At 40.4% G+C, this 13,224-nt stretch overlaps 2 protein-coding genes across 3 annotated transcripts in view; both read left to right on the forward strand.

Annotated features, from left to right (window-relative positions):
• The window catches only part of RASA2 (RAS p21 protein activator 2), a 52,294-nt gene extending 50,316 nt beyond the window's left edge, over positions 1 to 1,978 (forward strand). The window contains exon 25 of the transcript XR_008466991.1: positions 487 to 1,978. The gene's annotated coding sequence lies outside the window, so the exon portion shown is untranslated. The remainder of the gene's footprint in view (positions 1 to 486) is intronic.
• A 5,131-nt stretch (positions 1,979 to 7,109) lies between these two features.
• RNF7 (ring finger protein 7) lies at positions 7,110 to 12,996 on the forward strand. Of its 2 annotated transcripts, none has more exons than XM_054205446.1 (3): positions 7,110 to 7,322; positions 10,172 to 10,219; positions 11,665 to 12,996. In XM_054205446.1, exons 1-3 carry the CDS (start codon positions 7,145 to 7,147, stop codon positions 11,781 to 11,783), a joined length of 345 nt encoding a protein of 114 aa, XP_054061421.1. In that variant the 5' UTR covers positions 7,110 to 7,144; the 3' UTR covers positions 11,784 to 12,996. The 2 variants fall into 2 exon arrangements, with proteins under 2 accessions (XP_054061421.1, XP_054061422.1); XM_054205447.1 differs by having other exon boundaries at positions 7,110 to 7,315; positions 11,665 to 11,721.
• Positions 12,997 to 13,224: the final 228 nt, after the last annotated feature.

The raw sequence follows: 13,224 nt of genomic DNA on the forward strand, positions 1-13,224 counted from the left end.
CAGTTGCTCCACAATCCCAATAAGGTTTAAAAAGATCAAGTGGCTGCAGTGTTCAGGAAATGCATGTGCTTTGTAAGAATGTTTTGTTTGTTTGTTTTTTTTAAGGAAAAAAAAAATATTAGACAACCTTACTGAATTGCTTTTAAAATATTTTTTACATTAAGAAATGTTTATGGGAAATAACAGAATCCATCCATATATAAATTTTAATACGATGTTTCATAGAATTTTATGACTAAGCTTTTTAACTGTTTGAGGTAATAATTATTTTAGCATAACTACTATTGCAAATGCTGTGGCAGTTTCATATAAAGTCTAGTTAACAGTTTTACTGTTCACTGAAGAGGATATAAATTTTTATTCTTATCTTAGAAACATTAATTAATGTTTTTTTTAAATCCGGTCAGACAATTTAGTTTGCTTTAAGGGACTGTGATTTTGTTCCCCACTTTAATCCTCTATTTTTGGTCATTCTTCCTACACAAGGAAAAAGAACTGAGAGAATCATAGAACAGCCAAAGTAAATCTACTGTGTGACTTGAATTCAAGACTTAAAGGTAAAAATCTCTTACCTGGTTCCTCTGAAATAGTAGTGTAGAAGATTTTGGCTCTGGTTTCCTAAGAAATGCAAGATATCCCCTGCTTTGCTCCAGGTTGGTGTTTCAGTGACACACTCCACTGTCAGGGAGCAGGGAGAGAAGATGATGTTTGAGGGATGTGTGTGTATATATAACAGAAAGCTTAAAAGCTAGCCCGACTGCTGGTCCCGCAGTGTTTTCCTCCCGGCTCAGCGTGCGGACACCGTACCTACCGAAGGGTTACTTCAGCGGCCGGAGAAGAAGCTCAGGGGTGGGAGCTCCAGGGGTTTAACACCGCCTGCTCAGCATTTGCTTCTCCCAGACACTGCGATGTCGTTGCTAGGTGATAGAGAAACAAGCCTTCATCAGATGGCAAAAAGCAGTCGACAGAGGTAAAATTAACAAGAGGGGAAACTCCCCTATAAAAAGTGATCCACAGTAGCGCTCGGACGTGACATTTATGTTGCATCTTTTATCCCTAGACCTTTAGAGTACCTGATGAAAGAAGGGCAAGTATATACAATTCGCTCTCTCCTTTCCACGCTGGGGGATGTCAAGGTGCTATGTATTGTGTAGCAATGGAAATTTAAACACCCGAGAGGAAGGAGTACTTCCCTGTAGCTTCTGTAACTAAGTAGTATTTAAATGATGCCAGAAGCTGTCAAAATGCTTTGTCAAATAATTGGGCATTTTAATCATCTCGAGTCGTGAACTGACACCCCAGAGGGTGACAGTGTAAGCTGAGAGGTTTGTACAAGCGTTTTCTCCGTATGATAATGATGCAGTATAGCTCATCATTTACCTTGCAACTTGTATTTAGTCCTGTACCTTTCCTTCTCTCACCTTTTCTCCTTATTTTGCTGATTTACCCTAGTATAAATTAGACCAAACACGATGCAGATTATCTGATTGATTTTGCAAGAATCTTAAAATTGAGACAGAAATAATCCTGGTCCTAGGTAGGAGATTTTAAATAAAGCATTAAGCTGTATGAATGGAACAATACAAGCATGAGTTACAGTACTGCTGGAAAAACTCCATAAAAGATCTAACTTTTTTGAATGCAAAACATACAATGATTTCTGTAACAACCAAAATAATTCACCTAGCTTCCTCCTGAGTAGTTGATTCAGATTCTTGACAAGTCTTTCCTGTCACACCATTCTGTCATTGTTTCGGTTTGGGTTTTTTAAAATTATTTATGTATATACTTGAATTGTATATACATACATCTTGGCCAAAATCTCAAAGTAGAAAGTTGGGTTAAAGTCAAAAAAATCTGTTGAGTGACGTGGTACACAGGACATAATGTCTGCAAGTGTGAATGATGAGAGGATAAACTTCACTTACGCAGTACCTTCCAGTAATTTAAGCACATGAGTAAAGGGAGTTTCCATAAGACAAGTTTCTGTGCAACTTCCCTTCCTTTTTTGTTTGGTTTGGTTTTTGTTTTGTTGGGGTTTTTTGGATTGGAGGGCAGGATGCGGGGAAGGCTGTGCACGTTGTCTATCTGGACTTTGGTAAGGCCTTTGACACCGTCCCCCACAGCACTCTCCTGGAGAAGCTGGCGAATCATGGCATAGACAAGCGTACTCTTCGCTGGGTTAAAAACTGGCTGGCTGGCCGTGCCCAGAGAGTTGTGATTAATGGGGTGAAATCCTCTTGGCAGCCGGTCACCAGTGGTGTCCCTCAGGGCTCAGTTTTGGGGCTAGTTTTGTTTAATATCTTTATCAATGACCTGGATGAGGGGATTGAGTGCACCCTCAGTAAGTTTGCAGATGACACCAAACTAGGTGGGAGTGTTGATCTGCTTGAGGGTAGGAAGGCTCTACAGAGGGACCTGGACAGGCTGGATCGATGGGCCAAGGCCAGCTGTATGAGGTTTAATAAGGCCAAGGGCCGGGTCCTGCATTTCGGTCACAACAACCCCAAGCAACGCTACAGGCTTGGGGAAGAGTGGCTGGAAAGCTGCCCAGCAGAAAAGGACCTGGGGGTGCTGGTGGACGGCCAGCTTAACATGAGCCAGTAGTGTGCCCAGGTGGCCAAGAAGGCCAACAGCATTCTGGCTTATATGAGGAATAGCGTGGCCAGCAGGAGCAGGGAAGTGATTGTGCCTCTGTACTCGGCACTGGTGAGGCCTCACCTCAAGTACTGTGTTCAGTTCTGGGCCCCTCTGGACAAGAGGGACATTGAAGTGCTGGAGCATGTCCAGAGGAGAGCTACCAGGCCGGTGAGGGGTCTGGAGACCAGGTCATATGAGGAGAGGCTGAGGGAGCTGGGCATGTTTAGCTTGGAGAAGAGGAGGCTGAGGGGAGACCTCATTGCCCTCTACAGCTACCTGAAAGGAGGTTGGAGAGAGGTGGGTGTTGGCCTCTTCTCCCAGGTGAATATTGACAGGACCAGAGGAAATGGTCTGAAGTTGCGGCAGGGGAGGTTTAGGTTAGATATTAGGAGGAATGACTTTACTGAAAGGGTGGTCAGGCACTGGGACAGCCCGCCCAGGGAGGTGGCTGAGTCACCATCCCTAGAGGTGTTTAAGAAATGTCTAGATTTGGCACTTCAGGGCATGCTCTAATGACAGAGATTGTAGGGGGGATTTTTTTGGTGTATGGTTGGACTCGATGATCTCAAAGGTCCTTTCCAACCATGAAGATTCTATGATTTGCTAACAGTAGCTTATGAGGTCTATCCCGATACTAGGCGTATTCCAAGTATCAGTGAGAGGGTAAAAATATTAAGTCAAACTGCATTACCTCACACGAATTTAAAGGAGATGTCAATATTTCAAAATCAGTAGGGGGCGTGCCTCCTCGTAACAGCAAAACAACATAACTTGGTTTTCAGTTCAGAATGCAGTTCCATTCTCAAACAGCTAACCTCAGTTAAAACATGCAAAAATTTTATCTTCACAGTTAATTTTTTAAAAATTAATAAATGGAATATGAGACTAGCTTCTGACTTGAAAATCCGCACTGTCCAGGGGAATAGTAATAGCTGAGGTTTACTTCAGAGTAAAACAATTAGCAAACAAGAATCTAGTGTAGAATTTGATGAAGTAGTCTGGGGTCTTTATGTCATTGGCTTTAAATCTCTGTCTCAGAAGGGGAGATGGATGAGCCTGGGTCCGGTATGAAGAATGGAGAAGTTTCAAGGCTTTAGACTTAATTAAAACAGCTCAGCAAAGTCAGTAGATATTTAGTCTCTTGTAGACAGGGTTTTCCCATTAAAGCAGAAAGGTTCCCATGCAGAAGTAATTAACTCTTTCTGTAAAACTTCTTTAAGAATTTCTCTTCTATCTATTAGGTGTCGTGTTGTCCATTTGTTTCACTTATTGAGTAATGCACAGTGCATTTAAGAATCTGAATTACTGGTACTTCTCTGTCTTTGAACTCATTCCTGGATTTCTATAAAGTTTATGCCAAATTGCATCACGTATACGGCAATACAGGGAAAATGGTGGGGACAGACTTTTTTAAACTCCATTTGCTACTCTGGGTAGAAATATATTTCTGGGACTTCTTCTATCTCCCTTCCAGTGAGATCCTCCCAGTGTAAAAGTGATATGCAATTTATTCCACAAACACAGTATGTTTCCCAAATTTCTGTTTTGGTTTATTTTTTATTTCTGGATGCCCACATCACGCTTCTCTTTCACAGAAACTGTACATATTTTTATGTTATACAGTTTATAATCAATTAAATTTCAATTAAATTTCTGCAATAATTCCACAGTGAGGATGCAGTGTAATTCATCAATTCTGGATGAATTCTGGATTCTGACTTGTCTCCATGTCAAATAATACTCATTCAAATCTCCAAATGTTCAATGTATGCATATTTTCAAGTCTATTTTCCATTTTGGCAACTGCATTGGGCATCTTCAGTAAAACCTTAAGAACAACTGACTACAGGCAACAGCTAGTGTGCCGATACAGTGCTATTTCCTCTATTGCAGCCCCACCGCCTGCCCTCAGCGAGGTCTCGGCTATAGCCACAACAGGGTTATTAGTACAGGCCATTAATAGCACTGTTTAGCATATTCCTATTGGAAAAACAGCACAGAGAGGCATAGGTGATCTAGAGTTTAAGGAATAGTTTTGGCACAGAACTATGCTTCAATTATTTTCCTTGGCAGATAAATTGATGCAGTACTTAAGTGTTCTGATATATGTTAGTCTATTGACAGAACAAACAGTATGTGTAATACTACAATCCAGCATGTGCATTAGTTGGCCAAGATACACAAATCCTTACATAACTGTTCTTTGCATTATCATAAAACTGACATTTCCATAACAGTTTTGTTATTAGTAAAAATAATCTTCGATTCTATGTTTCAGAGTAAGCAAGCTGTGGAAAAAACAACAAAAAAAAAATCTCAAAAAGTTGTAAGAGCAAAGAAGAAAGAAAAAAAGAACAAAACTCAGGTCTCCATTCTCAAAAGATTCGTGAAAATCTATGAAAGGCCTTGAACATGCTTCCAGCCACTGTCTGTGCAATACTCAGAGTTTAAAAAGGTTCATAGTATATGAAAATGTTCCTACAAGGTAAAGATGCATCTGTATATTCATTTGATATGGGATTAGGAGTGTGAAAATAGAACTGTGTTATGGCAGGTGTAAGTTGCGTGTCAAACACTTGGAGCTTTCAATGAGTATTATTTGACATTGAGGCAGTCATCATCCAGATTGGTCCTTGATGAATTACACTGCTTCCTTACTGTGAAACTATTGCAGAAATTTAATTGATTATAAATTGTATCATATAAAACAATATTCTAAATTTGGGTACCTACTATTATGTACATGCCCATCCACAGTTGCCAAACAGGTTGGGTTTTGCCATTCTGTAGCACGGAGTTGGCTCAGCAGCTGTAATTCTAGCTGAGCCATCACTCGATGGGCTAAAAAGAACTTAGTTCAAGTTCCTATATTTAGACACTTGCTTTGGAACATTGTCAGTAAAGTCTGAATGAGATATGCAAATGCAGTCTTCCCCTGCCCAATCTGAAATAATGAGTTTTTATTTACAGTTGAAAACAGCGACAAAGTACATCAGGAAAACTCACTGAAAGACCTATCACATTTTGTTCCACTGTCCCACATGCGACATCGCTAATGTCATGTGTGTCTGTAGGGAACAGATGAGTTCTAGAGTGCCAGGACAGTAGTTCTCCAAAACGGCTTGAAATTTTTTTATACAGTTCTTCAGGTGGTAAAATAATCAAGAAAACACTATTAGTTGTGAAATGATTATTTTATTTCTGTAAAGCAATATGGACAGAGTTAAAGGTACCTGTATCAAATTTGCTCTACAATTTTCACTGCTAATGTAAGTTCTGGCACTGCACAGTAAAAATGCAAGTTTTATTTTTAAGAGGGAGCTGACACGCATTTAAGATCTTGCTTCCAGCAGCAATGGAAGTGTGATTGTCTGGAATCATTTCGCTTCGCAAACTGATGCTCAAAGTTCAGCCCAACCACCAAAACCAACGTGGACACGTTGAGATTTCTGCAGGGGGGTCAGAGACTTGATAAATTGCAATGAACTAATGGGAAATGAAAGGGGTGTGATGGTGTGGGGGTGTGTGCACATGTGTACAAGGCTCAGATCCAGGGCTAGACAAGAAATTTGCATGTAGTTTTTCGCTTTGTGGATAAGGTAAGGTGACATGCTGTGGGCTGTGCACATCCGTACTGTCTTGTTGATCCTCCCTGTTGAAGCCGTGTGATGGGGTATGTTCATGTTTCGGGGCACATGGCCATAGAAATGTTCTAGACTACATACAAAAATAAGTGCTGCCCATGAATCTAAAGCTGCTGAGAAAATGGTTAGTGTTGGGCACAGTCGGTACTCTGAAGGTGGTCAATCTGTTTGGCAATGGGACAGGAGAACTTCGGTGCAGGTGAAAGAAATATTGGTAGGTTTTGAGAAAAGGCAAAGAAAGGTGGACTGTTTCTAACTCTAGCTCTCACAACTTCCATGAATTTCTTTGTCCTAACTTTAAATAGAACATTGTATCTTTATAGTTTAATTTGTACATGGATATAAACATTGTTTAACAAACTTACCTTAAAGTAGTCTTAAAGAGACAGGGCACTATGTTGGAAAAGTCAATTTTGTGTACTTTTATTTGGGTAAAGATTAGGGAAGAAATCCAAGTTTCTATTATCTTTTAAAATAAGTATGTGCATTGTTTAGCTTTGTTCTTATCCACACTTTGAAGCTCCAGTTTTTAAGACCTATGTGGTTGTATACATAAATGCTTTTATTTTTGAATGTAACCAGACACTTTAAAATTCCCTCTTAGCTTTTTAGTTCCCTCGTGCTTCACAACTCTTATACCTATTTTCCGCTGATTTTTTTTTTTTTTTTTTTTTTGTCCTTTATCAAATTCAAGCTGAGTCCAAGTCTATAGTCTGAATTTCACTCTCTAGAAACCGTAGACTTCGAGCAGGTATTTGGGATCTCACGCCGCCCCCGCCCCCCGGGTTGCGCCCGCCGCCGCCGCCGCTGGGGGGCGCTGCCGGCCCGCGCTACCGGCGGCGCGTCCCCGCCCCTGCGCCATGGCCGATGTGGAGGACGGGGAGGAGGCGGGCGCCCCCCACTCGCACCCGGGCTCGGCGGGATCTAAGGCGGGCGGCCCCGACAAGATGTTCTCGCTGAAGAAGTGGAACGCGGTGGCCATGTGGAGCTGGGACGTGGAGTGCGACACCTGCGCCATTTGCCGGGTGCAGGTCATGGGTAAGCGCCGGACCAGGCAGGCCCCGGCCGCCATGGCCGCCGCCGCGGGCCGCAGGGCCGCCCTGCCCGCCGCCCTGCCTTCCCCTCCCCGCGCACTGCGGGCGGAGGAGCGAGAGGCGGTTTCCGGCAGAAGGGGGGGGCTGCCCCCTCCGCGCCTCCTCTTCCTCCTCCTGAGGAAGCGAGGAGGGCCCTGCGGCCCGCGGCACCCCGAGTGCAGGCCCTGCCCTCGCCTCAGCTCGGGGGCCCGGGCAGCCCGCCCTCCCGCCGGGGGAGGCCGCGCCGGTCAGCGGCCCTCCCCGGGCGGGCCCAGCCGGTGCTCGGGCCCGGAGGCGGGCGGGCGGCCCCGGCCTCCGCGAAGGCGCCTTTTTCGTGGAGCCCGTTTGGTGCCTGCTGGCAAGCTCCGCCAGCGCTGGGGTACGGCCGGGCTGGCCAAAGTGTGTGGTGCTGCTGTGTGCGGGTTGTTCCTGAAGAAACAGTTGTAGATGTTCATATAAACTCATATTTGAAATCCGCTAATCAGAGTCTCTGACACTTCTACCCAAGCTTCTTAATTACTCGTGAAGTTTAACACATGTGAATGCACCAAAAAAAATCTATCGAAATCTAAGGGGTCAGTTTACCCGGTTTTGGAATCTGGAGAATCTCTTTGAAAGCAGCCTCATCGTTGACTGGCATTACTGTTTTCTGACATCTTTTACAAATACGATATTTGTTTTGGGTCTTTGAAAATCCTTTAAATTCTTCTTCTACTGTATCTCTAGATCCTGTTTTTATTATTGTGCCGAGTCATCCTAGGCATAACGGTCCCCTCAGTTGGGCTTGGTACAGTCTGGCATGACAAATGACCCAGGATTCCATCCAGAGCACGTTTGTTTTGTAGGTCCAGGAAGCATCTGGTTTGGGCTTAACAGAAATGAGGCAAAATACGTAATGCCATCATTTCTCATACGTGTTTTTACTGAGAACGCTCTGTGGAAAAGGCAAAAAGGTGTACTAGAGGGGAAAAAAGATGCAGCCCAGACTGAAACGGTGGGAGATACATCTTTTGCATAAGCATCTTATGAAGATTGCCTGCTTTTATATGGTCAATAGAGACCCTGGAAATATGAAATTGGCTTCATCTGCCATGTAAACCTTGATTTTAAAAATGTATTTCCCTGTTTTAGCTAGCCTGTTACAGGGCACTATAAAAAAAATCTTAAATGAAAAAAATCTTACCCAGAGCTTTTATAAAACTTTAAAAAAAAAAAGTTAATTTATAATTTTTCATAAGTAGACCAAGGGAGTACTTTTTATCTGAAACTATCAGAAAAATCTGGTAACTATTTTTTTGAGAACAAACCACATTGTTAAAACGTGAAACTTGATCATTACTGACTTTCAGTTTAGCAATTTCATGTTGACGCTGCCAGACCCCGTCTGGCTCCTGTAGAGCCACTGCGTCTGCAGTAACCTTAGTTGGAGGCAGTGCCAGACTTAAGCTGGCACTTGTTGAAAGTTTGTTTGATTTTTTGCAAGGGAAGAAGGTGTTAGCTGCCTTAATTTTCTACTGTTTTAACTCCTTGGACCAACTATTGTAACTCTTTGGACCACAGAAGCATGAGGGAAGGAAGCAAAAACGCAGGGGTTAGGTGGGAAGGGCAGGATTGCAGCAGTACTGACTTAGATTTGCTTAACGTTTCAGACTGACACCCTTAGGATTGTGAAGCAGGGGTGGGGACAGTTTAACTTGGTATAGTTGCAGTCATTTCTGTCCTCAGAAATGCTTCTTCTCTGTCTGAAACTGCAAGTCTGGAGCTAGGATAGGAAAGCTGCTTTTTCAGTGACTACTGGTCTGCCACAGCGTGCTGCCCTGCATATTGTGGTGGCCCCAGATCAGTTTGCTTTGATGTAGCACAATACAAGTTGAAGCAGTTTGCCTGAACCTTCCCTGCAGCTTGGCCCTTAAATGCTGTGGAAATATACATTATAGGAACAGACAGAGAACCGGAAACTATTTACTGTCTTACTTTTGTTTCAGTGAGGAAAGGGCAACTGTTTCAGAGTTCCATTACCTTTTCTTTGGAGGAGTTGAAGATGTGTTTGCTCCCATAATATTGAACACTTTCTGTTGTGCGTGGTACGTGCACAAATGTCTACGGCAGCCCATGTCAGGGCAAAGGATAAACAAAGGCATTTTTCCACTGTATGTATGTGGCACAGTACTAAGCCTGGAAGTTGTCTCTTCTCTGTCTTATTAAGTCCTGAACCTGCCATCCAGTCCTATGGCCACAGACTGGAGTGCATAAAGATGATTTGCATGTACATGTGACTCTTGTGACAATTACATACAGGTACTTATTAAGGAAAACTGCTATATAAAAAGTAGAAGGAGGTGGAGGTTGTGGTGAGAGATGTACAGCCTAAAAAAATCAAAATTGTGAATGATTTCCTTAAAAGGAGATGCTGACATCTGAAAAACAAAGTCCTGTAATTAGGGTTTGGCTTTGTGCTTGCTCTGGTCTTAATATGCCTGAGTGCCTTGGCACAAATCTGCTGGTTATATGTACAAAATGGAGAAGGCTTTTTTTGAGCAGAAGTTATGAAAATACCAAAGCAATGGAAAATAAACAAAACTTGTTGGATAGTTTAGTCCTTCTGATCTCTTTCAGATATATATTTCATTGTCATGTGCACTGTTTTAAAATTTAGAAGGGGGTTATTTAATATTAAAGGGCTGAACGAGACATCAAAACATGGGATTTTTACCTTTATAAATTGGCTTTAGAGTTTATATTTTCCTCTGACAAACCTATTCTTATGATGGAATCCTGAGAATCAAATTGAGTCTTGTTCTTGTTTACTTTTAGATGCCTGTCTTAGATGTCAAGCTGAAAACAAACAAGAAGATTGTGTTGGTATGTAGTGATATCATTCGCTTGTTTTTCAATTGAAGCTTCTCTCAGTAGGGTGCATTTTAAAGTTTGAAGGGAGTAGTGATTTTATTAATGCACAAAAGTAAACTGGTGTTCCTTTCTTCATTGTGTCATCTTTTTACATTAGTAATACTTTATGCTTTATTTTTGAGCACTAATAAAATTAGTTTTGACTTTAGACATGCTGTAGGACAAAATAGCTTCAAATTTGCAGTCAACACATACGCAACTGAGAGGTTTAAGTTTCTCTCACCCTGAGCGTAACTGAGGAGATGATAATGTACCCTTTTGAAGTGGGTAGGAAAAGGTTACCTTTTTTTTTTTTTCTGAGATGCATGCCAGAAGACACAGTGGTAATACCATAAAAAGTTCAGAAATAAATGCGTGTCTGGGTTAGAAAGTGGTATTTTTCCCAGTCTTAACTCAGACATAGCAGAGGCAATTGCTTGTTTGTTTACTTTTTATTTGAAAAAGTGGAATCACTTGAGTTTGCTATAGTGCTCTTTAAACAGAAACATACTTTCAGTTGCATACCAATGTATGCAAAAGCAAATCTTAACTTAATTCTCATATATTTAAATCAAAAATAATGAAAATTGTCTCAAAGCGTTTGCTTTAAACCTTTAAGTCAACTTTTAAACCAGTGGTAAACTTTTTCATGCCCTGGTTCTTTCTGATTTGAAGTATGTTGTCTCAAACTTAATCCACTGTTGTTTTTGATGATTGTTTTAATGAGAACAGGAATTTCCTGTTCCAGATATCTTAACTGGCTTGCTAAGTGTCATCATTTGCAGCACTTTTGATTGGTACGCTTGTATTCTAATAGGGAAAATGTGAACTAATAAGGGAAAAAAGCAAAGTAACCAATACTATTCAGGAGTAGGTGGACAACAGACAGCACTTTTTGTTGTGTTGAAACAATTGTAGCCTATAGACTTAGACCTGTGTCCCGGTCTAAGATCCTGTTCTGAGGCTATGTACTGTATCAAATGGGCCTCCTTTGATTATCACACATTTAAGTTTAAACACTGCATTTCACATGACAATTTGCTGATATGCTCTTGCGTGATAGTCAGTCAGTATATTTTGGTATATTTTGGTACTGGGGAAGATAAATTGAATAACTTAGGTGGTTGCACTTATTTCTTGGACAGAACTGACAAATGTGTTTATACATTCACAAAACTGTGTCACTTTATACGAGAAGGTGAGAATACGTGCGTTTCTTTTTTTGTAATTGTAAATAAGTAAAGGATTGATGAGAAAGACTATAATAATCCAATCTCAATGGATAAATATGTGATTACCCATTTTGTCTCTAAAGCTTGCGGTGGTTATAAACATCTGAGAATGATGGTTTGGACCATGCTGTAGGTGTTGATTGGACAGCTGAGGGTGACTGGAACATGTTCTTTCTTCTCTTTCAGTGGTTTGGGGAGAATGCAATCATTCCTTCCACAATTGCTGCATGTCCTTGTGGGTGAAACAGAATAATCGCTGTCCCCTCTGCCAGCAGGACTGGGTAGTCCAGCGAATAGGCAAATGAAAACACTGGAAGTTGTTTTTTTTTTCTGTTGAACTTGTTGAAATAGTGTATGTCTTATGCCATATGCTCATACAAAAAAATGAAACGTGTCAATCATGGCATGATTTATTTGGCTTATCTGCTACAAGAACAGTGTGGTTTTGTTGTATGCTCTTTTCTGTACAAGGTGGCAATGGTCAGTCTTACTGCAGGTATTTCTACAATGAAAAAAAGAGAGACGCTACATTAGCAAATATATCTGGTATGATTTGAGTGTTAACTGTATCAGAGCATAGAAATGTGGTGGTGCAGATTATACCCTAAATACAGTTTATTTAATGTTTTTTGCATAGATAAATGGATTAATTCGAAAGGGCGACCTCACCTACAAGTCTGATACGCTGCATAGTTCGCTGTCAGGATAAAGAATTTGTTTTCTAAGTAATATTGTATACAAAGACACAGTTGATGAGTTTTTTAGAAAGTATTCTGTTTTTTAATCTAAAATTAATTGCGTGTAAAGCATTTGCTATGTGCTTTTGCCATCACACTATACTAAACATTTCTAACTTAGGTTTTCTTTATGACTTTAGAAAATCTTGTTTTGTTGTATTTCTAATTCTGTTGCTGTATTATATTCTGTACATGATTCCTACGACCATAGTGTTAAAATTTAACCACATTAATATTTTTTTTATTTATATTTCTGTTAGAGATCACAGACACATGCATTTTTAATCCAGAGGCTTTTGGTACAAAGACACGTATTTGGTATCAGTTAACTAGTGGTGTAAACAATCTCACTGGTTAGCTGACTAATCTAGAAAGCAAACAAAATGGATAATTTAAATATCGCAAGGAAAGCAGGTACTAGTTAAATCTAGGGAAAAATGTTAAATTGTGGTTTCATGAAAATTCAGTTAATAGAAGTTTCTTTATCATCATTGTATTGGTTATAATGTTTTGTAAGTGGGAGAAAACGTTTCATTTTTGTGGAAATCCCCTATATATCATCTTTTTATATGAATTGCGTGATCTTTATTTTTTTTTCTTACAGATATTTAAGTATTTGCCTCTGACTTTGCCTTTTCCCTAAATATCCAAAGTAATTACTATTAATCTGGACATGTGCTGTGGGGTTTATTTTAATATATGTAATAGGTTGAATTACTGCTTTAAGTCTGTAACAAATTCAGACTTAATAAAATGGTTAATAAACCTGGGTGAAATTGAAGCAATATTTTATGCATATCATTGTTTACTTCAAAATTATCACCTTAAATATTTAAGAATAATGCATTTCTCAGTAGATTTATTTCTATCTAGTTCTGTTTATTTTAAGTATATTTAAAGAGGTTTATCTTCACTGTATAAAGTAGTTGCAATGGCAATCTTTGTGTCAACAAGCATGCATGCAGAGTTTACTGTGTTTTTGTTTAATCTTGTAATCTTGTTTTTAAAA

This window comes from Rissa tridactyla, chromosome 6, assembly GCF_028500815.1.
Source record: "Rissa tridactyla isolate bRisTri1 chromosome 6, bRisTri1.patW.cur.20221130, whole genome shotgun sequence".
Taxonomy (NCBI): domain Eukaryota; kingdom Metazoa; phylum Chordata; class Aves; order Charadriiformes; family Laridae; genus Rissa; species Rissa tridactyla.